Source organism: Dryobates pubescens, chromosome 16 (genome assembly GCF_014839835.1).
Source record: "Dryobates pubescens isolate bDryPub1 chromosome 16, bDryPub1.pri, whole genome shotgun sequence".
NCBI classification, from domain to species: Eukaryota; Metazoa; Chordata; class Aves; order Piciformes; family Picidae; genus Dryobates; species Dryobates pubescens.
In genome coordinates this window covers 17,333,259-17,353,912 of record NC_071627.1, presented here as the reverse complement: position 1 = coordinate 17,353,912, position 20,654 = coordinate 17,333,259, and the positions used below count along the sequence as shown (strand labels likewise).

Genomic DNA, 20,654 nt, shown 5'->3' with positions numbered 1-20,654 from the left:
TGAAAACAACAGCAGCAGTGCCATTCTGTAGTGCTGCAGAAGGAGCTAAGCATGTCTCCTTCCAATAAGTTGAACAAGCCCTGTCTTGATGTTTGTAAAGGAAAAATCTCATGAGGTTCAACAAGGCCAATTGCAAGGTCCTGCACCTTGGTCAGGTCAACATTCGTTATCAATACAGGCTGGGGGATGGTGAGATTAAGAGCGTGGAAAAGCACTTGAGGGTACTGGTGGACAAAAAGCTGGAGATGAGCCAACAATGTGCACTGGCAGCCCAGAAGGCAAATTGCATCCTGGGCTGTGTCAAAAGAAGTGTGGCCAGCAAGTTGAGTGAGATGGTTCTGCCTCTCTACTCTGCTCTGGTGAGAACTCACCTTGAGTACTGTGTCCAGCTCTGGGGACTTCAACACAAGAAGCACAGGAACCTGACGGGGAGGGCCACAAAAGTGATCAAAGGGCTGGAGCACCTCTCATGTGAAGACAGGCTGAGGGAGTTGGGGCTCTGCAGCCCAGAGAAGAGAGGGCTCCAGGGAGATCTTATAGTGGCCTTCCAGTACCCGAAGGGAGCCTACAAGAAATCTGGGGAGAGACTGCTACAAGGGCATGCAGCACCAGGACATGGGGCAATGGTGTTAAACTAGCAAAGGGTAAGCTTAGATTGGACTCTAGGAAGAATTTTTTTCCTATGAGGGTGGTGGAACACTGGAACAAATTGCCCAGGGAGGTGAGCTAAAGCTCCATTGCTGGATGAATTCAAGGTCAGGCTTAACAGGGCAACCAGATCTAGCTGGGGATGTCCCTGCAGGGGTGTTGGACTAGACGATCTTTAAAGGTCCTTTCCAAGCCAATGCCTTCTGTGATTCTATGATGCTACAGATGGCAGCAACTTCTCCTGGACAATCTGAAAAGGGATCATTTTCTTCAACATTGCTAGAAAATCATTATAATAAACTTCTTTGTTTCTTGCAAAATGAAGAACAACTAGGCCAAAAGAAAGACCACTCAGTTCCTTGAGTCAAGTACTCCTGTTGACTTTCAAGGATGATAACCTCCCACAAAAAAATTGCAAACCTAATTCTAGCTTTTCAAGGATCAGGACTATAGCTAGGCAGTGCCTCCTATCTTTTCTGCTCAGCTCACAGATATTTCCCCTGACTTTGGAAATGTGAAATCAGATCTCTCATCTTTACCACTCTCATGCTCTGTGGTTTAGGAAAAGCACCATATCTGCTCAATAAAAAGGGAGAACACACTAGCAAGTTACATGCTTGGAGTTCTAATTTTAGGAGGAACTAAGCCACTCTAATGTGCTGCAGTCAACAGGAACTGAGGGCATTCAATAATTCATGAGTTTCTTTCCATGTTTCAGTACAGCTTGTTGAAAATTTCTCATGGAAACATTTTTCATCAGAGAATTCCAGTTCCTGTGAACCAAAACTGCTTACAGGACAGGATATGCTTGGATACTTGTTTAAAATGAGGTTTGATCTATGACAATGTAATTCTATAATAAAATATTTTAACTGTAAAAGGGATTCTTTGATTGGAAGACAAAAACCCCTCCACTTTTCAGTCAATCTTCACTCTGATTTTTAGATTACCTTTAAACACAAACATTTGAGAAGAAAAAAGATTCAAACTCGCTTTACTTTCAATTTCAGCTGGAGAATATTTACATAACTGTTTCCTGGGAAAAAGAAAACATTTCCTACTTTAGATCTAGTTATGAAGGTATTTCCATGCCTGTCCTCATAAAACCCCCCCAGTAAACAGCTTTATACTCATGCAGATAAACCTCTCTTTGACCCCAGTGATGAGTGGAGTGCTAAATTTGTTATGTCTTTACTGTCACTTTCATTCAGTTATTTTCAAATGGATGGCATTTTGCATCAGAAGGCAGCAGAATAACCATTTCTTACCTTTAGTCTTTCTGTTACACCATCAGTGAAACTGACTGTGAATTCAGCAATTTTGGGCACTCTGAGTTTTCCTTTGTTCTTCTGGTCAGGCTGATATTCTGTTCTTGTTTTCACAATTACCTGGAAAATATCAACATTTTTAAGGTTGCTGCACACAGTATCCTTTTGTTGGTTGGGTTTTGGGGGGGGGTGGTGGTGTTTTGTTTTGTTTTTTCCTCTAAGCTGTTCCACATATACCATTCCCTGGACCTACACAAATACCTTAGAATCATACATAAACACAAATTCATCACGCCCTCAGGAACTTAGAGAGACAGATAAATAGGCAGGCAGGTACACAGACCCAAGACAGTGAGCTTATCACATCTGAGTCTTAAAATAGCTGATAGCAAAAGATTTGACACTCACTTTCTTTTAGGACTAGGCATAGAATGTTTATATTGTATTAATCAGGCAGAATATGCAGAGTAATAGCCCATCCTAAAGAGAAGCCTCACTTGTTGCAAGTCCTGTCCTAACAAGTTCCACTGAATCCAATTTAAATTTGGCGTCTCACTTATTCAGGTTCCAGATTATCAATATTAATGTCATACTACCTCTTGGGTTTTCCCCAGAAGACCTCAGTGGCATTTGCTGATTAATCCAGGTCCTAATAATCTTATAAAAAAATGAGGTGCCTTATGCCAACAGAGAAGCCTTAAGTGGCTTTTTAAAGGGTGCAGTCAAATTACCAAAATTGCCGTTGTCATTCTACATTGAATTCATTTGAAATCTAGAGTGACCCTAAAGATTTGGGGTAAAATGCACCCACTGCAAACACAGAGAAGGGAACACCCAAAGCCAGGTGCTCCCAAGAGGGATGAGCATCAGGACTGTATTCTGAAACTAACAGCTCTTCAGAGATGTGAGCGTATCCATCCCATTATACACTTAAAAGACTACGCATCCATGAGCTGTGCAGCTGAATAGTGGTGTGAGAACGTGCCAGCATAGCCACACTGTCTTATTCTAGATGGAAAATGCACGGGAAGTCAACATAGCCCTTTCTTCAGCACTGGTCAAGAGTTGGAACTTATCCCTGGAGAGAGGGGCTGCGGTTGTCAGCACAGATTCTGCGCTTCTGCACAGGATTGTCAACCCAGGCACAAGGTCCACAAAGCACAGAATGATTTGGGGTTGCAAGGTTTGGATAAGTTAAACCCAAATTGTAGAAAGAACACTGAAGCTTTTGATCCCAGGGCCAACACTTCTACTTTTTGGCCTCCCATTCCAAATTGCAGGATGACACAGCTATCAGCCTTGCCAAGGTGAAAATTAAACACTCCAGGAGAGGTGACTGGTGCATATGAGAATGACAAGTGTGATCATAAAGCCCTTTGTTAGAAACAAAACATCTTGGAGGACTGAAAAAGATTAAGTGATGCACAAGGTTGAGTTACCAGCTAATGAAGAACTTACTTCCAAATGAAGATAGCAAAGTCTCATTTAGACCAGAGAAAACCCCAGGTATTTAATCCTTCCACATTTAATGCCACATGAAAATCAGAGTGAGAGAAAATCAGTGAAGAGTTGTAAGCCAATTTTCTGGATTCAAATGCAAATCATTAAAGACTGATGAATATTTACATCCTTTGATGACTCCCTCTCAATAATACTTATTACAGTAGCATTTCCAACACTAGGACTCGGGTAGAAAAGGGGACAAAAAACACCTAAATGCATTTATAGCATCATCTTGGCATTCAGGATTTCTGGTGACACAACAGAGATGACAGGGAATGACATGGGAACAAGCTTGATTCAATGGGTTTGGGATGAACCCTAACCCTTCTCTGAGCATACTACTGAATCAAACCCCACTATGCTCAGAAATGCAGTCCAGCATAGTGTGCACCAAATACAACAAAGCTTCCTCTCCAGCCAAGACACGCTGACCCAGGCTGGCTCCAAGTTACAAACAAGCAATAGCCTCATACTCTCACTCAAAAGGAGGCAAGTGCGCTTAGGACTCCTCCATGCAGCTGGACCCTGGCCTTGCAGTATTCTTTCTAGGCTTTTGTAACCCCACTGCAGTAAAATAGAACATCACTCATCAGCATCTGTTCGGAAATTGCAATTGGTTTCTTCAAACCTATCAGTCACAATATCCAATTCTCCCAAATTCAAGCTTCCTGCTTGATACAAATCTTAGCTACAGACAGAGGTTTTAAATACGTATCAGCTCCTTTCCATAAACTCTACTATTAGGTCTTAAAGATCACAAACCCAGCATAAGAGGAAAAAAAGAGGAAAGAGGAAAAAAAAAAGAGAAAAAGCTTCATTTGTTTCTAGATATAGTTTCATTTTCTTCCATTCTTTAACACTAATGTCAAGTTTTCTTACAGGTCTTTTTTAACTGTGGTTATATTGAACCAATATCCTATCTGCTGGAAAGTTTGAATTATGCTGCCTACAGGCACACAGCACAAGACTGAAAACAAATCCACACAGCCCTTCACAAGGCATCAGATTCAAGTCCAGTAGCAATCTCTATCATGTCTGTGAATAAATAAGTAAGCTCAATTCACAGCTAGATCAGAAGCTACTTGAAACACAATTTGCTGACTGTGCCAGCAGTGAAATGTGTGCATGCACAGAGCCACAGTCATCCTGCTGGTCAGTGTTTTGCAGAGGTATCAAAAACTTCAGTAGAGGAGGTAAGAAGTATCTTTAATAAATGCCTCTGGCATTGCAAAAGCTAAATACCTGCTCTTCAGAAGTATCTTTGTCAGGCACCTGGTGGAATTACTCAGCAGAAGAAAGACAGGGCAGTCAGTAAGGTCTCCTCTTTAAAACAGCACAGAAATAAAATGAAGAAGGACAAAGGGAAAACTGAAAAGCTGTAGGGTAGCATTCAATACTGGGGCAGTACAGACAAAAATGCAGGTTTTCCTGAGAGCACAGGGTGCACATTTAGCAGAAAAGAGCTACCTCTTAGTCCCCTGCAGTCTAAATAGATAAGCCTGAGCATGGATCCCACTTTTGCTGCAGCACTCATCCCCTCTATATCCAACAAGCTGCCCTCAGGATACCCATGCAAAGGCATCTGGAAGCTGAGTTGTGTCCATCAGACTCCTTGAGCCTCCTGCACTGGTGATGCCATCCCAGCCAGGGCTACCTTAGCAGTAAGCAGAGAGAGGAGTGAACACTATCAGATGACAATGCACAGATACACAGCCCCCATCCATACAGGCAGTTTTTTGCAGATATTTGCTACGCTGACAGACTCCCATGCACATGCCAGTTGTGTCTCTGAAACAAGCTTAAAGGAGAGCCAGTCAAAACCCAGAAGAACTGGTCTAAAATACAAAGTATTCATCCAAGTGCAAATTTAGCAAAGGAACAATTAAGAACAATTAATCACACAAAGCAATTTTTCTATAAACATTTTGGGATTTTTCTGCTGCTTTGGTTGTTCTGTTTTCATTTTCCAGTCTTCTGATGTGGGTTGGGTGGGAAAGAAGATTTCCCCCTCCTGTTCCGTGCCATCGCTCTTTTTTCACCTTTTATTTCCTTTTTGTCACTGAGGAGTAAATTCTTCCAGAAGTTCTAGCCAAATTGCTGTTGGATGTACAGTAATAAAACCCCCACTGACTCCACAGTCAGTGCAATGATCAGTGTTCATTTATCACCAGCTGCCCCAGAGCAGTTCCATCAGAGCCCAGGATCCCACTGTTTCAATGCAAACAAGGTACATCCATCTCACACCATGACAGGTTTCCTGGGAGAGCTACTGGTGTTTATTACAAACTACAGCAAACAGAACAATCCCCATTCCCTCTTCTTGTCCGTTTTGCCGCTCTGATGACTTCACTGGGCTCATTCTTGATTGAAACTGGCAAGAGGGAGTATAAAATTGGGGTCTTGTGTAGGTTGCAATTCAAAGCAAACTGAAGCAAAAGAAATGCCCATCTCCTCGTTCCCTTCTCTGCAATGCTGTTACAGTGCAAATGAACCTCTGTAAGGGGGTAGCTTCCAGAGCTGGCAGCAAAGCTGGGATGTTCTCTGACCTCTTGAGCACAGACAATAAATCCAAACAACCAAATCAGTGCTTCAGTGGATGAGTAGTCTCTTGAATTCTCCCAAAAAAAGATAATTAGCCCCCTTTCCACCCCCCCTGAAGAAACATCATTCTGCCATCCTCTGCACTGGCTTCATTAGCTCTCACCTCCCCCTGCATGGTCCCCAAAGCTTGTCTTAACTCATACTCCTCACAGAGAAGTCTGGCTGGTTCAGGTTGCCATGTCTAACTGTGAGCATACTAAGGCAGACAATTAGGGTTGTTATTATTTTTATTCATCTCATGAAGCAACCTGCACACCTGCAAATGAATATTAAAAAGCACAAATAGTGCCATCAGCTTTTCAGATTGCCTGAGCATTTGCAACTGCTGGAAAAATGCCCTTTGAACTTTTGGGGCACTTGTCAGCTTTTGTGTTTTGTCAGCCAGGTCCTGATCCAGCATCAGCTCATGTCTTGTACCCCACTTTGTGTGTTTTGATGGTTCACCAAACAGAGCAGCCTCCCTGCCAGCTTAGTCCAGCCCAGCTGTAAAGTCTGCATCGTGGCTGGAGCCTAGATGAATATTAGCTCAGGGAATCTCCCTGTAAATTATCCTGATGCCATGATGTGGTCTTAAAGTTGTCACACTATTTCCCTGAGAGCTTCCACCTTGAAACTGCTGAGAGGCTGTGGGGTTTATGGCAGATGCAGTAAAGGAGACACAAATAAATTACCTGGGACTTTCTTCATTGTACATCTGAACTCTTCGAAAGCCACCTCCTCAATCAAGTTTGCAGCTATTGTAAGGCTACAGGAAGAGAGAAAAGGGCTTCCACAGACCAGCAAAAAGATACCTCTAATTAGAGGAATTCACACTACAGTCCTTGCAGCTTCTTCCATCACCAAGTTTATTCAGCCTTTGAACTCATTAACTTCCCGTTCAGCAAAGCACTTAAGCATGCAAGTAGTCCTATTAACATCAGAAGGATTAGTGAGATATTTACAGTTAAGTGTGCATTTGAGTGCTTTGACCAGATCAGAGCTTAACCTAGCTTCAGACACCTTCCCACAACCAGTAATAATACTGATGCTTAGGGCTCCTGTGGCATTCTTCATCAAGACTGCTCAAAGTCAGACCAGCATGAGCCCAGTATCCTCATAGTACTGATGGGGAAGTAGGGGGAAAAAAGAAAGAAAAGAAAAAAATGCTTACTAACATGTTGAGTCACATCAGCAATCGGTGGGTGAGTTGGGAAACCAGATCATGGCTTGCTGATGCTTACAGTGTACTGTATGTCCTCAATTTTTCATTATCTGAGTGATAATGGTAGTTCCAGCACATTCCCCATAAAAATATAACATTCTTGGGATTAAGGGCTAGCAGGATAAGGCTGGAGTGGGTAGGAAGTCAGACACTCTATGGAAAATGGCAGCTCTCTGCTGAATTGCCTGCAGTCAACCAAACTTAGCAGATGCAATAACACTCTCCGTGTCTTGAAAGGTTATTACTTTCTATTCTCCTTCTTGCATCCTCTGGCTCCTCATTCCAATCCCTCAAACACCTTCTTTGCAAGAGCTCAGCAGCAGTATGTAACAAATGACCTGATAAAGTTCTAAACCCCCAAACACGCTGTGACAAGCAGCCCTATCCATCACGCTGCTCCACACAAGCAAGGTTTTTCTAACGATGCTGTTTGCCAACACTTTTATCGAGTCCCAAACCTAAATGCACTTATTATTCTAGGCTTAATGCTAGTGACACCACTGGAATCAATAGGAAACCTTTCCTCTGCTTTAATGAATGCAGAACCAAGCACCTTCTCTGTAGTGACGCTTTGGAAAATTATAGGTGTGCTGAGGTGAGAAACAGCAGATGAGAGTCTGCCTACCCCAGCAGGAAATCCATCATTGACAACCTTGAGAAAGTAAACAGTAAGGGAGTTCTGGGAAATCTAAAGATTTTGGATGCTGACAGAAGAAAGAAAGCAAGCTTCCACCCAAGTGGACTATATTAAAAGCATTTGCTCGGAGGAAGAAGGAGCAGAGTAGACGTGAAATGTGACAAATGGAAAAATATCACATTAAGCATGGAACCTTCAAAAGGGTTTTCCAGCAATGGGATGAAGTGAGTGTTTCAGAAAATGAATTGATCTGAATTCTGAGTCTTGACTCAGGCTGGCTAAACCTAACATCATTTACTGCCATTTTCTATTTGCGTTTAAGCTCCGTGGTTTTCCCTGAAGAAATGAGTAATAATATTTAACATAACTGGCATTGTGAAGATCTTAAATTATTCATTTGGAGAAGGACATGCAGCCATGCTGTAATTCCCACTTCACTGCCACGGTGCATGTAATATATTGTGGTTCAGGTGCTGCAAAGTGCAAGCCATAAAAATTTAAAATACTACTTCCCAGCATTATTAATAATGAAGAGTCTCTCACTCAGAAGAGCTGTCAGATTGACAGAAGGGATAAACAAAGTGTGTTTCTTCTACCAAGGAGAAAGGCTTCTTCCAAGTCCAAAGCTGGACTCTGTAGTCCCACAAAACGGTTGTAACACCCCCACCAGTTTCCATGTGGATTAGTCATGCTCACTTCTAAATGAAAATGAGATTCTTGCCTTCATTCCTTTCCATGCCTTTCTTCATTCCTTACAGAAAGAGAACAGGTAACAGAAACTGGCACCAGCAGCATGGTTTCCTTTGCCTTCATCACCCAATGGAGCATCAATAGCTGAGAAAGACCTTAGCTTAAGACTTAGCTGTAGCATGCTGTCCAGGTTACTGATGATAGCAAAATGGTGACATCCAGGCTTGGCACTAAATCTGCTCTTAGTGAGTCGTTTCTATGCTCATGTGCTACAAGCCAAAGCATGGCTAAAATTCACCACCTGCTCTCACACAAAATTCTCCAGTGACCTACAAGCTCTAATCCTCACACACAGCCAGCTTCAAAGAGCAAATGAGATGTGCACATTGCCAACAGTAGCTGAAGTGAAAATACTTAGCAGTAAAAGACTAGTGGAAAAGAGATGGAAAAATCATGTTTCAGGGCTTAGAACAATCGCCTCCTTTGCATGCTTAGGATGAACCATTGATAGACATGAGCAGCTCCACGCCTACTGCAGCATCTCCTATACCTCCTTCTGACTCTTGCATTGGCTAGTTCTAGAAACAGAACATGTTAGACTGGGTTGATCAGCAATCTCAGGCTATATGGCACTCACCATGCTGCAAATTCTCAGATTTTTAGACAATTAGGTCTGTAAAAACTTTCCCAGATAATTATGACTATGACCCACCCCATGGGAGAGGCAGCTAAGCTTCCAAATCTACAGGATGAACACATCTCAGCAGGAAGACTTAATAGAGATTAGCATTAAAACTGGCATTTGGGTTGTATGCAATGGTAGTCCCTGTGACATTCTATTCACTATCTGAATACAAGAAATGCCTGAAATATTAATCACTAAAAGGAGGGGAAAAAAGGTAAGCTTCATGAAGAGGATGCCCTGGGATCAAATCCACAATCAATGGAGAAAGCCACAGTCAGTAGCAACAAGATTTTTTTTTCCCCCTTGCTGTATCAGCTTATCTAATGGGTGCTGTGCTGGAAACAAGTTTCACTGAGGGGGGCAGGAAAAAAGTGGTCTCCTGAATCAATGCCAGGAGGATATTCCAGGCATAAGGAACATCACAAAAGGACAAAGACAGCAAATGTAATCAGCCCTGGCATCACCGATGCAAGGCAGCACAGAATGCAAGGGCTGCATTAGGAGCTGAAAGCTGCTGAGAAGGGAAAGCCACAGCTCGCAAGCACAAAGGGAGCTTGGAAACTACCCAGATAATTCTCCCTACAAATCCCTGGGTGACCATAACCATCAGGAACCTGAAGACGGCTGTGAAGAGGTGACAAAAACTGATCCCAGTAGGTTCAGCCAGGAGAGGGTATAGCAAAGCAAACAAAAGAATCAATCACTCAGCTTTAGAGATGGCAAATTAGGCAGGGTAAATCAGCACTGATTTCATCTAAACTACACTGATTTACACTAGTCAAGAACTCAGCTTTGCAGACCAGTATGATACTGGTATGTAGGTCTTGCCTCGTGGTCTTGCTGAAATAACTTACACCTGCAGCAATAAGAACAGATTGCAACAGGCTTAGCCAAACATCCATACACTAACACGCTCTTCTGTGTCCATTTCTGCTGCTTCTGCAGAATGCAGCTCTAGGAATTGCAGTGCAGACAGAACTGGCTTTAAGAGAGGCAGTGGAGCTCACAAAACCAGGCACAAGCCAGCTTTAAGCCACCAAATTCAGACACTGAGAGCAGCACAGTTAAGGAGTGACATTTCTGCACAGGCTACACAAATCCTGAGGTTTACTGTAGTGAGGGTCTGTAGCAGCAACACGTTATCTGCATGCAAGCCAGGCAGGTGAACGCTGCCCCAGTGCCTGCAAAGGCTGGGAGCACAGACTGGGAGTCAGTGCAGCCCTGCTGTGAGTGCATTGCCTGCAAGCCCAGGTGTGCAATGTGCCAGAAGGCGGCTCACCCAAAGAAGAGGAGCATGAGCTGCCAAGAACCTCAAGCAGGGCTGTCCAAAATAGGCAAACAGAATAAAAAAGGTTACCCCAGAAACCCTGCACTGCCAGAGTGTGTGCTGCTGCAAATATTTATCACGGCTTAATGAGCAGAGGCGGTGTTTACATTCAAATACGCTTTTAGAGGACAAATGGATTTGCACAGTGCAGGCGGGGAACAAATATCACAGGAGAGGAAGGCTCAGACTTTGGTGTTTGTGGGGATTAGGCAGAGCATCCCAAGTGGAGGAAAGAAAGGACAGAGAAAGCAAGACAGTCTGCCCATTCCTTCATATTTGCAGTGCTATTTTTCTTTAATTCCCCTCCTCTCTTTCATTTGTGCTTTCTTTCCCTTTGTATCTTCCTCCTCTCTTCTACAATTCCCTCAACTGCCACAATTCATAGCCCTGCCCCATCTCTCCTTTTGCCATTTGCTCCATCCCACCAGACTCACCAGCTGCCTGCCCCCAGCTACTGTGGGAGACCCCAGACAGCAGCAGGGAAGGCTGAGCTGCCTCTGGCCCCACCACGTGTAGCAGCCCCCTGAAACCAGCTCCACGGTGCCTGGATGGCATGTGCCTTCAGGCTGCCCAGAGCTGCCACGGGCTGCTACACTTTGCAGAGGGCAGACTGACACCGGTATTTCAGGAGAGAACTGCAAGTAGTCCCCCAGGTACAAAAGCACTCATCCAGTGTACCAGTAATTATGCCTGCTCAGCTGGCCGGGACAAAACATTATTTTCTGTTAAACCAGTAGGGATGTGAACACCAGGGACCCTCCTGGTTTTCAGGAACTCTTGGTACCTGTGTAAACGCACCGCCTGGGTCACTCGGGCAGGGGTGCGGCCAGGGAGGGCAAGAGGCAGGAGCATGGGATGGGGAAAGCATCTCAAGAGAGCAGTTACATCTTTTTCTCCTTCTTTCTTTCTTTCTTTCTCGGGTTGGATGGCAGAAATTTGTCACCAGAGAAATTATTTCTCAAGCTTCCAAGCGCATTCAAAATAAAGAACAATGGACCACACGATAAGCCTTCTGCAGCCCTCGCCACAAAAGAGATGCCGGATGTGTTTTTCAGCCCTGACAATAGCTTCCATGGACTTTTGTGCTATGTAAAATTAGGATTTTTCCTGCCAGAACAGAGGCATTTCCTGCTGGATTAGAGTGAAGCGGTTCTGTGAGACCGAGGGGTCCCCAGTTGTGGGTCTCATTTAACATTTCAGTGAAACAGTGTGAGCCCTGAAAAGCTGCACGCCTTTCAGCATTAGCATTGCAGAGCCACGGAACAATTACAGCCGGAGCCTAGGAAAACAAGCGAACAGCTAGCCTTCTCCACTTTGGTCCTAAAAGGAAAAAGAAGGGGAAAAAAGCTTTCTTCCCACCCCCCTGCTTTTTGAATAGGAAGAAATGAAATTCAGAAACATAAAAAGCCAGGTCAAGGGCTTGTCACCATCGATGGCTATTATTCCATTATCCCTGTTACATAGATGGATTTCAGCAAAAAGGCCATGCGAAAGTGATTTAAAAGCATCTGCCTCTGCCTTCTGCAAATGCCACCCAAGGAAGAGAACAAGGGGCAGGGGAAACGCTTGAAGATAGCCAAGAAACATACATACACAGCAGGCTTAGCACCCTAGGGGAGAAATGACTGTCCTGGGTACATTTCTCCTCTTGCAGTGGTACAACTGCTGACAGAACAAACAGAATGCTGATGCTGCAGGAGGAATAGCACGAGCCTTGGGAGCACAAATCCTCGTTTGGTGGAGAAAGAAAGAGTCCAGTGACCAACAATATTTTAGAAATGGTTGCCAAATCCAAGCCTCATTAATTCCTTCCTGGGTTCTTCCAACAGCATCAAGGTGGAAGTCAAAAGGAGCGGCTAAGCTTACAGCACTTTGACAAACGAGCCTGTTAGGAAAGCATCCCCAAAAGGACAGTCAATAAGTTCATGCATAGCTTTAACACAGTGTTTCCCCTGATCACCCCACACATTATCTCTTATAATCAAGGAACTACATGAAAAAGAGATGGGCTTCAGGGATTACCTCATATGAGCAAAAGTCTCATTTTTATATTCTTTGTGTCCTTTCCCTGAAAGGGAAGCCAGACACAGAAAACCCTTTGAAAGAGCACTCTTTGAAAGCTTAGTACCAAAGCCTACACTATTCCTCTTTACCAGACAGACTGAAGCTACAGCAAGTACACAGCCCCCACCTGCAGGCAAACCTGCTTGCTCTGATTCTCATGCACCCTGGCTTGCCCTGGACTCAAGGCTGAATGCAGGTTGAGAGCTCACAGTTCTCAATGAAGAATACACCCTGATGATGAAGAGAAGCACAGAAAGGGAAGTATTTAGCAGGTTGGGTTTTTTGGGTTTTCGTTTTTCCTCTAGATTTCACTTACAGGAAAACACCAGGGCACAGTAGCTCTTTGTTGCAGTGCAAAGGCACTGTGACCAGCAGCAGTGGTGGGACAGGCAGGGGGCAGGGCTGGCATCGTCACCTGCTTGTGCTTATACAGGAGCCACGATGGGTTTGCATGTAAGAAAACCAGCGAGCAAAGCCCTTTTGAGCTGTTGCGCACAGACCCCAGCACCAAAGCTGGTTTGGCTCTGGTCATTTATGTAGCATCCCATGCAAGAGGCACAGAAAGCACCTTGACTTCTGTTCCCCTCTCCTAAGCTAAATATCAGCTACTGGCAGGTTTTAGAAATTGACAGGAACAAAAAGTCCAATCGATGTTAGACTTTTATCTTTTTTAACCCTGCCTCCTGACTGCAAGGGCAGTCCAAACAAGAATGCATTGAAGACTTGAAATCCATGTCTACTCTTCCTCAGGCTCACAGTCTGACTAAACTCAGTAGCAGCTTTGCTTTTGTAAGTACAAAGCTGAAATTTCCCCCTATCACTTAACCTTTGCCCAAGCTTTTCACCTGAGGCTCAACTCCTTATTATCAGGTCTTCAAACAGACCCCCTGCCCTAGGGTGAACTCGCCCCAACAGAATCTGTTCCACAAAAAGCAAAGAAAACAGATTGTGCATCATTTGACTTTTATCACAAACAACCTCTCCTTTTCGTGAAGGGATCTCCAGTCAACATTAACTCCGGGCCTATTGCACACAGCAGCTGAAACACAGCCTGAAGAAATCAATACCATTGACTCTAACGAGCTCTGAATCATCCTTTGCACTCCTCAAGATACATCCCACACTTCCAGCAAACAAAAATATGGATGTCAGTAGATGCATTGACAGTAATGTATGCTAATGAAGGTAATGTAATCTAACAACACGTGAATTATTGATGTAGGCATGTTTAAACAGAAAAATCAGCAAGGAATCACACCAGACCAATACACTCCAGTGTTTGTTCACCAACAGACAATTGGAAGATGGTGGTCGTGAGAACACTCATTACCACTTTATTAGCTGGAAAGGATTTTTGTCAGGTTATCCATGTCTCACCTGATACATAAAGTCATTTAAATTCCACATTGCGTGATACTGCATCATCTCCATGAGCCATGGCATCAGATGAGCTTACTTTAGATGTCTATAGTTTACTCTGAGCTCTTCAGACATTTATGATACTGCTTTGTCTGAGTTATTTTGCTTAATCTTGTTCATCAGAGTCATAGATAAGGCTGGTGTACTGTCTCATTCACAGTTCATGGAAGTGTAACTCTCCTGAATGCAGTGATATTGCTCCTGATTGCCAGGAGGCACATGGAGAATGAGACTAGCTCCTTTGTCTGGCACAGCTCTGGTTCCCAGGATGTCCAGGCAGTTGACTCAGCTCTATCATAAAATAAACATAGTCTACCTAGACGGTTTTACTGCACACATCATTGTGTTCTCATGTATTTAGAGAAATCTCAGTTTGTACTAGAGTAAAAGCAACATGTATGGCCAATAATCATCTGTGTTAATTTGACAATTATTCCATTATTCTGTGAGGTCCAATCGTTTTGTCTGTACTTTGGGGCGAGTTGGCTCCATCTCTGTGGCATCTGGGAACTACATTGCAGACAGGCTTTGTTTTTGTAAGGGCTATGGGGGCATACAGATTTTTACAGTCTCATTGTGTCCTCATCAGGTTATATTGAGATGCATCATCCATCGACACAGAAAAAAGAGATTTCCTAGGACATACTGGATCTGAAAAAGCCAACCACAGCCCATTGCCTATGCACATTTCTGGACACTTTAGTGCTGCCTTCAGTTCTGAGAGTGTTGAGTGGGCAGGGTAGAAAGCTGTCCCCTGGCTGGAGCCAACTGGGGAAACGATTCCCAGGATTGCTCCACCATCACCCCATGCATGGGGGAACTCAGCCACTCTCACCAGAGACATCAGCATCCTCAATGCCCAAATAAGCTTTGCAAAGCCATGGAGCAGAAAAGAAACCTTAAATGAGATAATTAAAATAGCTGCTTATTTTAGAAGAGTTATCACATTACTCTGAACACAGGCAATTAATCTTACTGATCAGAACACACTGTAAATTGCTCCTCTGTTTATCCACTGCTTGCAAGAGAAGAAAATTAAGATTTTTTTCCAGTTGTATTTATGAAATTATATTGGTGCTTTATTGAGGAGGGAAGGAGTTGGGGGACAGGTCCGTGCTTATCTGCCATGTTAAAACAGGTAACTACACTATAAAAGATAATCTCTTTTTATTCAGTGAATAAACACTATGCTACAGTTCGTATTATCAGAGACCAGTAAGAGACCAGAGACCAGAAAACCAAGGGACATGTATGTGTGCAGAATCGTGCAGGAGCCCCATTCCATTTTGCTTTACCTTTTCCGGAGCCGGGAACTGCAGGTGATTTACTTCCAATGGTGTGATCAAAGGAACCGTCTGAAAACCATCTTCGTTGGATGGTTGTTTGCTGTTCTTGTCATTCAAATTACTCCCCAGCTTCACCATTCTTGGACCTTGTTTTCCAGACCTAAACCAGCAAGATGATCAATGTCACAAGGGCAGCAGAGGACTCCTGCCTCAGCCTGTTCGGTTTGACCGTGGATCGGTTACCTGGGCTTTCGCACCCGGGTTTCTAGCCGCCCCCTACACACACAGGCACCCCACTCCTTGCCTTCACACGCGCGTTTCAGACCTTACGCAGACAGCTCACAAATATCCCCCCGAAACCCCTCCCGTGAGCACAGCTGCTCCCAACGCACCGACAGCACAAACGGCGTTACCGACTGGGAGTGTCACCCCCAACAACCGCAAACGCTCAGGGACAGGGCGCATCTCCCACTGCCCCCAGGGATGCTTTTGATATCCACACCTCACAAATTTTTTGCAGCCCTGGTGAGGGTACGGTGACTTTCATTCGCAAACCTCCCACCCTAGGGGATCGGGGGGTCCCTCCCCCCACCTCTCCCGGGGGTGTCGAGGATGGGGGTCGCGCCGCAAAGGGTGATGCTGGGGAGGGGGCGCTGCAGGACTCCCCCTCCCGCGGCCCTCCCGCCACCTCCCAGCTCTTACTTACTGCAAACCACGCGGTCACTGGCGGCGGCTCGGGCCGGGCGCTGCGGCTTGGGGGGATGGGGGGGCGGGGGCGGTGGAGGCGAGGCGGGGGAAAGGTTTCGTTAGTTGGGAAGCGCGGTAAGGCGCACGGGAGCGGTGCTGAAGGGACAGCGCTGCGCCCTGCGCTCGGCTGCGGCTCCGCAAGCGCGACTGAGGGCGGGCGCGGGCGGCGGTTCCCCCCCCCCCCCCAGCTCCCCCCCCTCACCGCCGCCGCCCGCCGAGCGCGCGCACGACCCACCGCCCCGCGCGCCGCCGCGCGGCCTCGGGCACCCCCTGGCGTTCCCGCCGCGCACGGCCGCGCGCCCCCGCGGGTGGTGGCGCCCCCTGCAGGCCGCTCGTGGGTCCGGCCACTCGCGGGGAGCGCGAGACGGAGGGACGTAGGGCGTGCGGACCCCGCGGCAGCCCGGAGCTGCAGCTGCACAAACGCCCGAGAGGGCCTGCGAGCTGCCGCCTGCCTGGGCACAAATGCAGCTACAGGGACGGCTAGGGGCCGGGGAGGATTCCAGCGTGGTTGTGGTGCAGCTACTGGGTCGAGTGGGCACCACACTGATCTAGTTGGGGACTAGACTGCATGGGGGTTGGACTAGATGACCTTTGAAAGTTCCTTGAAAGTTCCTCCAAACCAATGCATTCTATGATTCATTTTCCCTTTTTGGCCCCCATTGCCATGGACCACTGTGTCCCTCGCCACGGTGCTGCACAAGGTCATCACTGAACCCTCGTGCCCACTCAAATGCTGGAATGCAGGAGCCAGCCACTGGTCCTGCTTGGCTTTGTACAGCACTCGCCCCCTCTTTCCAGAAGGCAGCCCGGTAACACATCACCACCACGACAAAGTGGTACTGCCACAAAGTGCCCACCTGGCCCGTCAGCGGCCACAATCCCACCCACCAGCATCGCTGAGATCACCAGCCCCTAAAGAATGCTGCTGAAGCACTTTGCTTGGAGACAGAGGATACGTTGGGATGACTTTAGGCTGATTTGTTTATAAATATAGATTTTTCCTCCAGAGCCTGCAACTTGGCATCTTTTACAAGACCTAAATATACCCCCAAAAGGCATGAGCTGCTTCCATAATAAAGCCTTTAGAACTCACTTGTGAAAATTCATTTAAAGCAGTACTTCAGCGGAGCAAGTGGGAGTGCAGAATGCATTGGAAGTTTCGATGTCTAGAGAAGGAGTCAGCAGAGGTGGGGCAGCTAAAACTATCTGCTACTAGCATCACCTTCCACAGTCCATTAAAGAGCCTGCTCTGATAGCTTCACCAGTTTTTAATGCTTGGATTGGAACTTTCTGTGTCACGTTTCTGCAAAAGGCCAAACTTCTACAGTAAATTTCACCCAAGGGAGTTATTCTGATTGTAAGAATAAGGTTCTGCCATATATGAAAACTTAACTTTTAATAACTTCTGCTCAGAGTGTTAAAAATGGTTGGCAGGTAGTGTTTTGATGCTTTCCAAATCAACTGCCAAAAAAAATCAATCACATTATTACATCAAAACATCTGTTTGGGGAGTTCATATTCAGGAGAGATTTCGTAAGCTCAGTAGAAGAGATCCACTCAGATCCCATCCAACAGGGGCACATTCAACACAAGACAACATTTTCATAACTACAACTCCAGGTTTCTGCAGCCTAGACCAGAAATAGATACCTACACAGAATGCTGCCGGGTCACATCTCACAGAGAAGAGAAAGTGTAGGATTTACACCCTATAGGTCTGAAGAGACACATAAAAACACTCACTAAAGATCATTGATTAAACTACTGCAATATAATGTTTTCATGTTGTAGTGCTACCAGAACTCAACCATCAGTTGCCATCTGAGCTAGGATCTGTGTGAATATGTAGCAAGTTACAAACCCTGCAAAGTCCTTTTCACATGCTCTGCACAGAGATGATCACAGAATCACAGAGGCTGGAAAAGACTTCTGAGATCATCAAATCCAGCCTATGACCTAACACCACAACATCAGCTAAACCATTCCACCAAGTGCCACATCCAATCTTTTCTAAAGACCTCCAGTGATGGCAACTCCACCACCTGGGAAGTCCATTCCAGTGCCTATCGCAGTGATGGGATAGTTTGGCTCAGGATAATAATTAGGAACTTCAAAATGTGGAGGTTGTAAGGAAAAAACAAAAGCACCACTTCTCAAATAATGACAGAAGCCCAGTCTCATAGGTAAACATTGTTTGCACTTCAAATCCTGAGCTGAAACCCTCTGGTCCTAAAGAGGCACTGCAGCAGGCTCCTAACAGCATTTTGTATCGCTCATGTACAACATCTCCAACACTGACAGGAACCTCTGGAGACCATCCAGTATAAACCCCCTGCTTAAAGCAGGGACAGCAAGAGCAGGTTGCTCAGGGACATGTCCAGTTAGGTTTTGAATGTCTCCAAGGATGGAAACACCACAAATGCTCTGGGAAACCTGTTTCAGTGTTCAGTCACCCTCACAGGAAAATAGTTTTTCATATGTTTAGATGAAATTTCCTATGTTTCAGTTTGGGCCCGTTATCCCTTTTCCTCTCACTGGGCACAACTGAGAAGAGGCTGGCTCTGAGCCTCCTGAGCCTTCTCCAGGCTGGGCAATCCCAACTTTGTCAGCCTCTCCACATGTGACAGACACCCCAAGTAATAAAGTGTAATTGCAGCAATTCTTTCCCCAACTTTCAATATTACAGATTTTATCATCTGAAGTGATTTGACCATCCAAAGAGATTCACAGACTCCGTAGTTATCCTCCACTGAATGCATCTGTTTGAGCGACTCTAGCTCCTCTGAGCTACTTTCAACTGAGGGACGAGGAGACTTTTAAAAATGCAAAGGAAACACTGCACTGTAACTCCATAGAAATTGCATTGTGATTTTTCCACCTTTATCTGGTAATTACCAAGAGACATGAGAGGGCTTTGTTGAAAAGCAAAGTGATATCTTTCACAGCTTGCAAATACATTCTGTGACCTGGAGACCAAATAATTTTCATGCACACGAACATTAGTAATGGATATTTGCTAGCCAAAATGCAGCCTTAGAGACACCTAGGCAGATCCTCTGACTTAAGAGATGTCTTAAGCAACGCTTCACAAGGACACTAGTGTTAAATCTCCAGAATCACTTATGCAAACCCATGGAAAGCATGGTTACACAATAAAAAATAAGGTTGCAAAGAAGGTTATCTGCTTGCTCAGCATGTCTACTCACTGGAACACACTGATAGGCTCTCAGAGTTTGATACATTAAGTTTTGTTGGTTATACTTGAATACTCTTCAGAGTAGCACAGCTGAAGGGCAATGAGGTGATTCCCATTCCATCTTGTGCCTTACTACCTCTGTGAAATACCTTTCAAGCAGCCAAAAATCTACTGATAACTAAAGAGAGCTAAACTCTGCTGCAGATATTCCATATAACCCAGGGAACACAGCTCAGTCTTGCCAGCACTTCAGCACTGCAGTCCGAAGCACCTTTTCACTAGAAGACTCCTAGTTGTGAGCAGTAGCAGCAAGAGCTTGTGATAAGTAAGCAGATGCTGCTTTTGCCTTACAACTTTTCAGGGTAGAAGCACATTTCAAGCAACATCTTTCAGTGGCACCATCTGAGAATTTTTGTAGTGTGGTGCAGGGAGATGTTCAGCGAGATACAGAGTTTCTCAAAGCCATCCTTGGCATTGCGTCCAGTAACTTCCATTTCATCCATGAGACAAAACCAGCTCTATAGCTACTGTGGCCTATTTCAGCTTGAAAATCTCTCTTTGCAAAATGCCTCTGTCACAAACAGACAAACTACCAAATGTAGGGGAAGCTTTGCCTTTGTTAGAATTAGAGAAAGCTATGTTTAGTCCATAGCTCAGAGAAGAATGTAAACACTTAGGAACTAAAGGAGAGAATTTGGGTGGATGTGTTAAAATACTGTTTTGTTACTTTGACCTATTGTGTGCCTTAATTACACGCATGCCAGTAGAAAATAGCCAATTAAGATGTGACACCTATGCTTTCAGAAAGACTATATAACTTTGCTGTATAACGTCATAAACATCTTTGCCTGCTTACGCCTTGTCCTGGAAGCATTGCTCTGGGTGATCAGAACAACTATCAAACAACAACTGAGCCAGCAGTGTGCCCGGGTGGCCAAGAAGGCCAATGGCATCCTGGTCTGCATCAAGAATAGTGTGGCCAGCAGGAGCAGGGAAGTCATTCTGCTCCTGTACTCTGCACTGGTTAGGCCACACCTTGAGTACTGTGTCCAGTACTGGGCCCCTCAATTTAAGAAGGACATCAAGACTCTTGAACATGTCCAGAGAAGGGCAGCGATGCTGGGGAGAGGCCTCAAGCACAAGCCCTACGAGGAGAGGCTGAAGGAGCTGGGATTGTTTAGCCTGGAGAAGAGGAAGCTCAGGGGAGACCTTATTGCTGTCTACAATTACCTGAAGGGTGGTTGTAGCCAGGAGGAGGTTGGTCTCTTCTCCCAGGCTACCAGCACCAGAACAAGAGGACACAGTCTCAAGCTGTGCCAGGGGAAGTTTAGGCTGGAGGTGAAGAGAAAGTTCTTCACAGAGAGAGTTGTTAGCCATTGGAA

General features: G+C 45.2%; 1 protein-coding gene across 2 annotated transcripts in view; it reads right to left on the bottom strand.

The window, feature by feature from the left end:
* Positions 1 to 16,236, bottom strand: part of NSG2 (neuronal vesicle trafficking associated 2) — a 36,724-nt gene extending 20,488 nt beyond the window's left edge. The window contains exons 1-3 of one of the 2 annotated variants that reach the window (XM_054168461.1): positions 16,036 to 16,236; positions 15,339 to 15,489; positions 1,917 to 2,036 (exon numbers count right to left, since the gene is read on the bottom strand). In XM_054168461.1, the coding sequence (XP_054024436.1) occupies positions 1,917 to 2,036; positions 15,339 to 15,467 (249 nt within the window). In that variant the 5' untranslated portion in view covers positions 15,468 to 15,489; positions 16,036 to 16,236. Of the gene's footprint in view, positions 1 to 1,916; positions 2,037 to 15,338; positions 15,490 to 15,721; positions 15,741 to 16,035 lie in introns of those variants that run through there. The other variant, XM_054168462.1, reaches the window with a different exon arrangement.
* Positions 16,237 to 20,654: the final 4,418 nt, after the last annotated feature.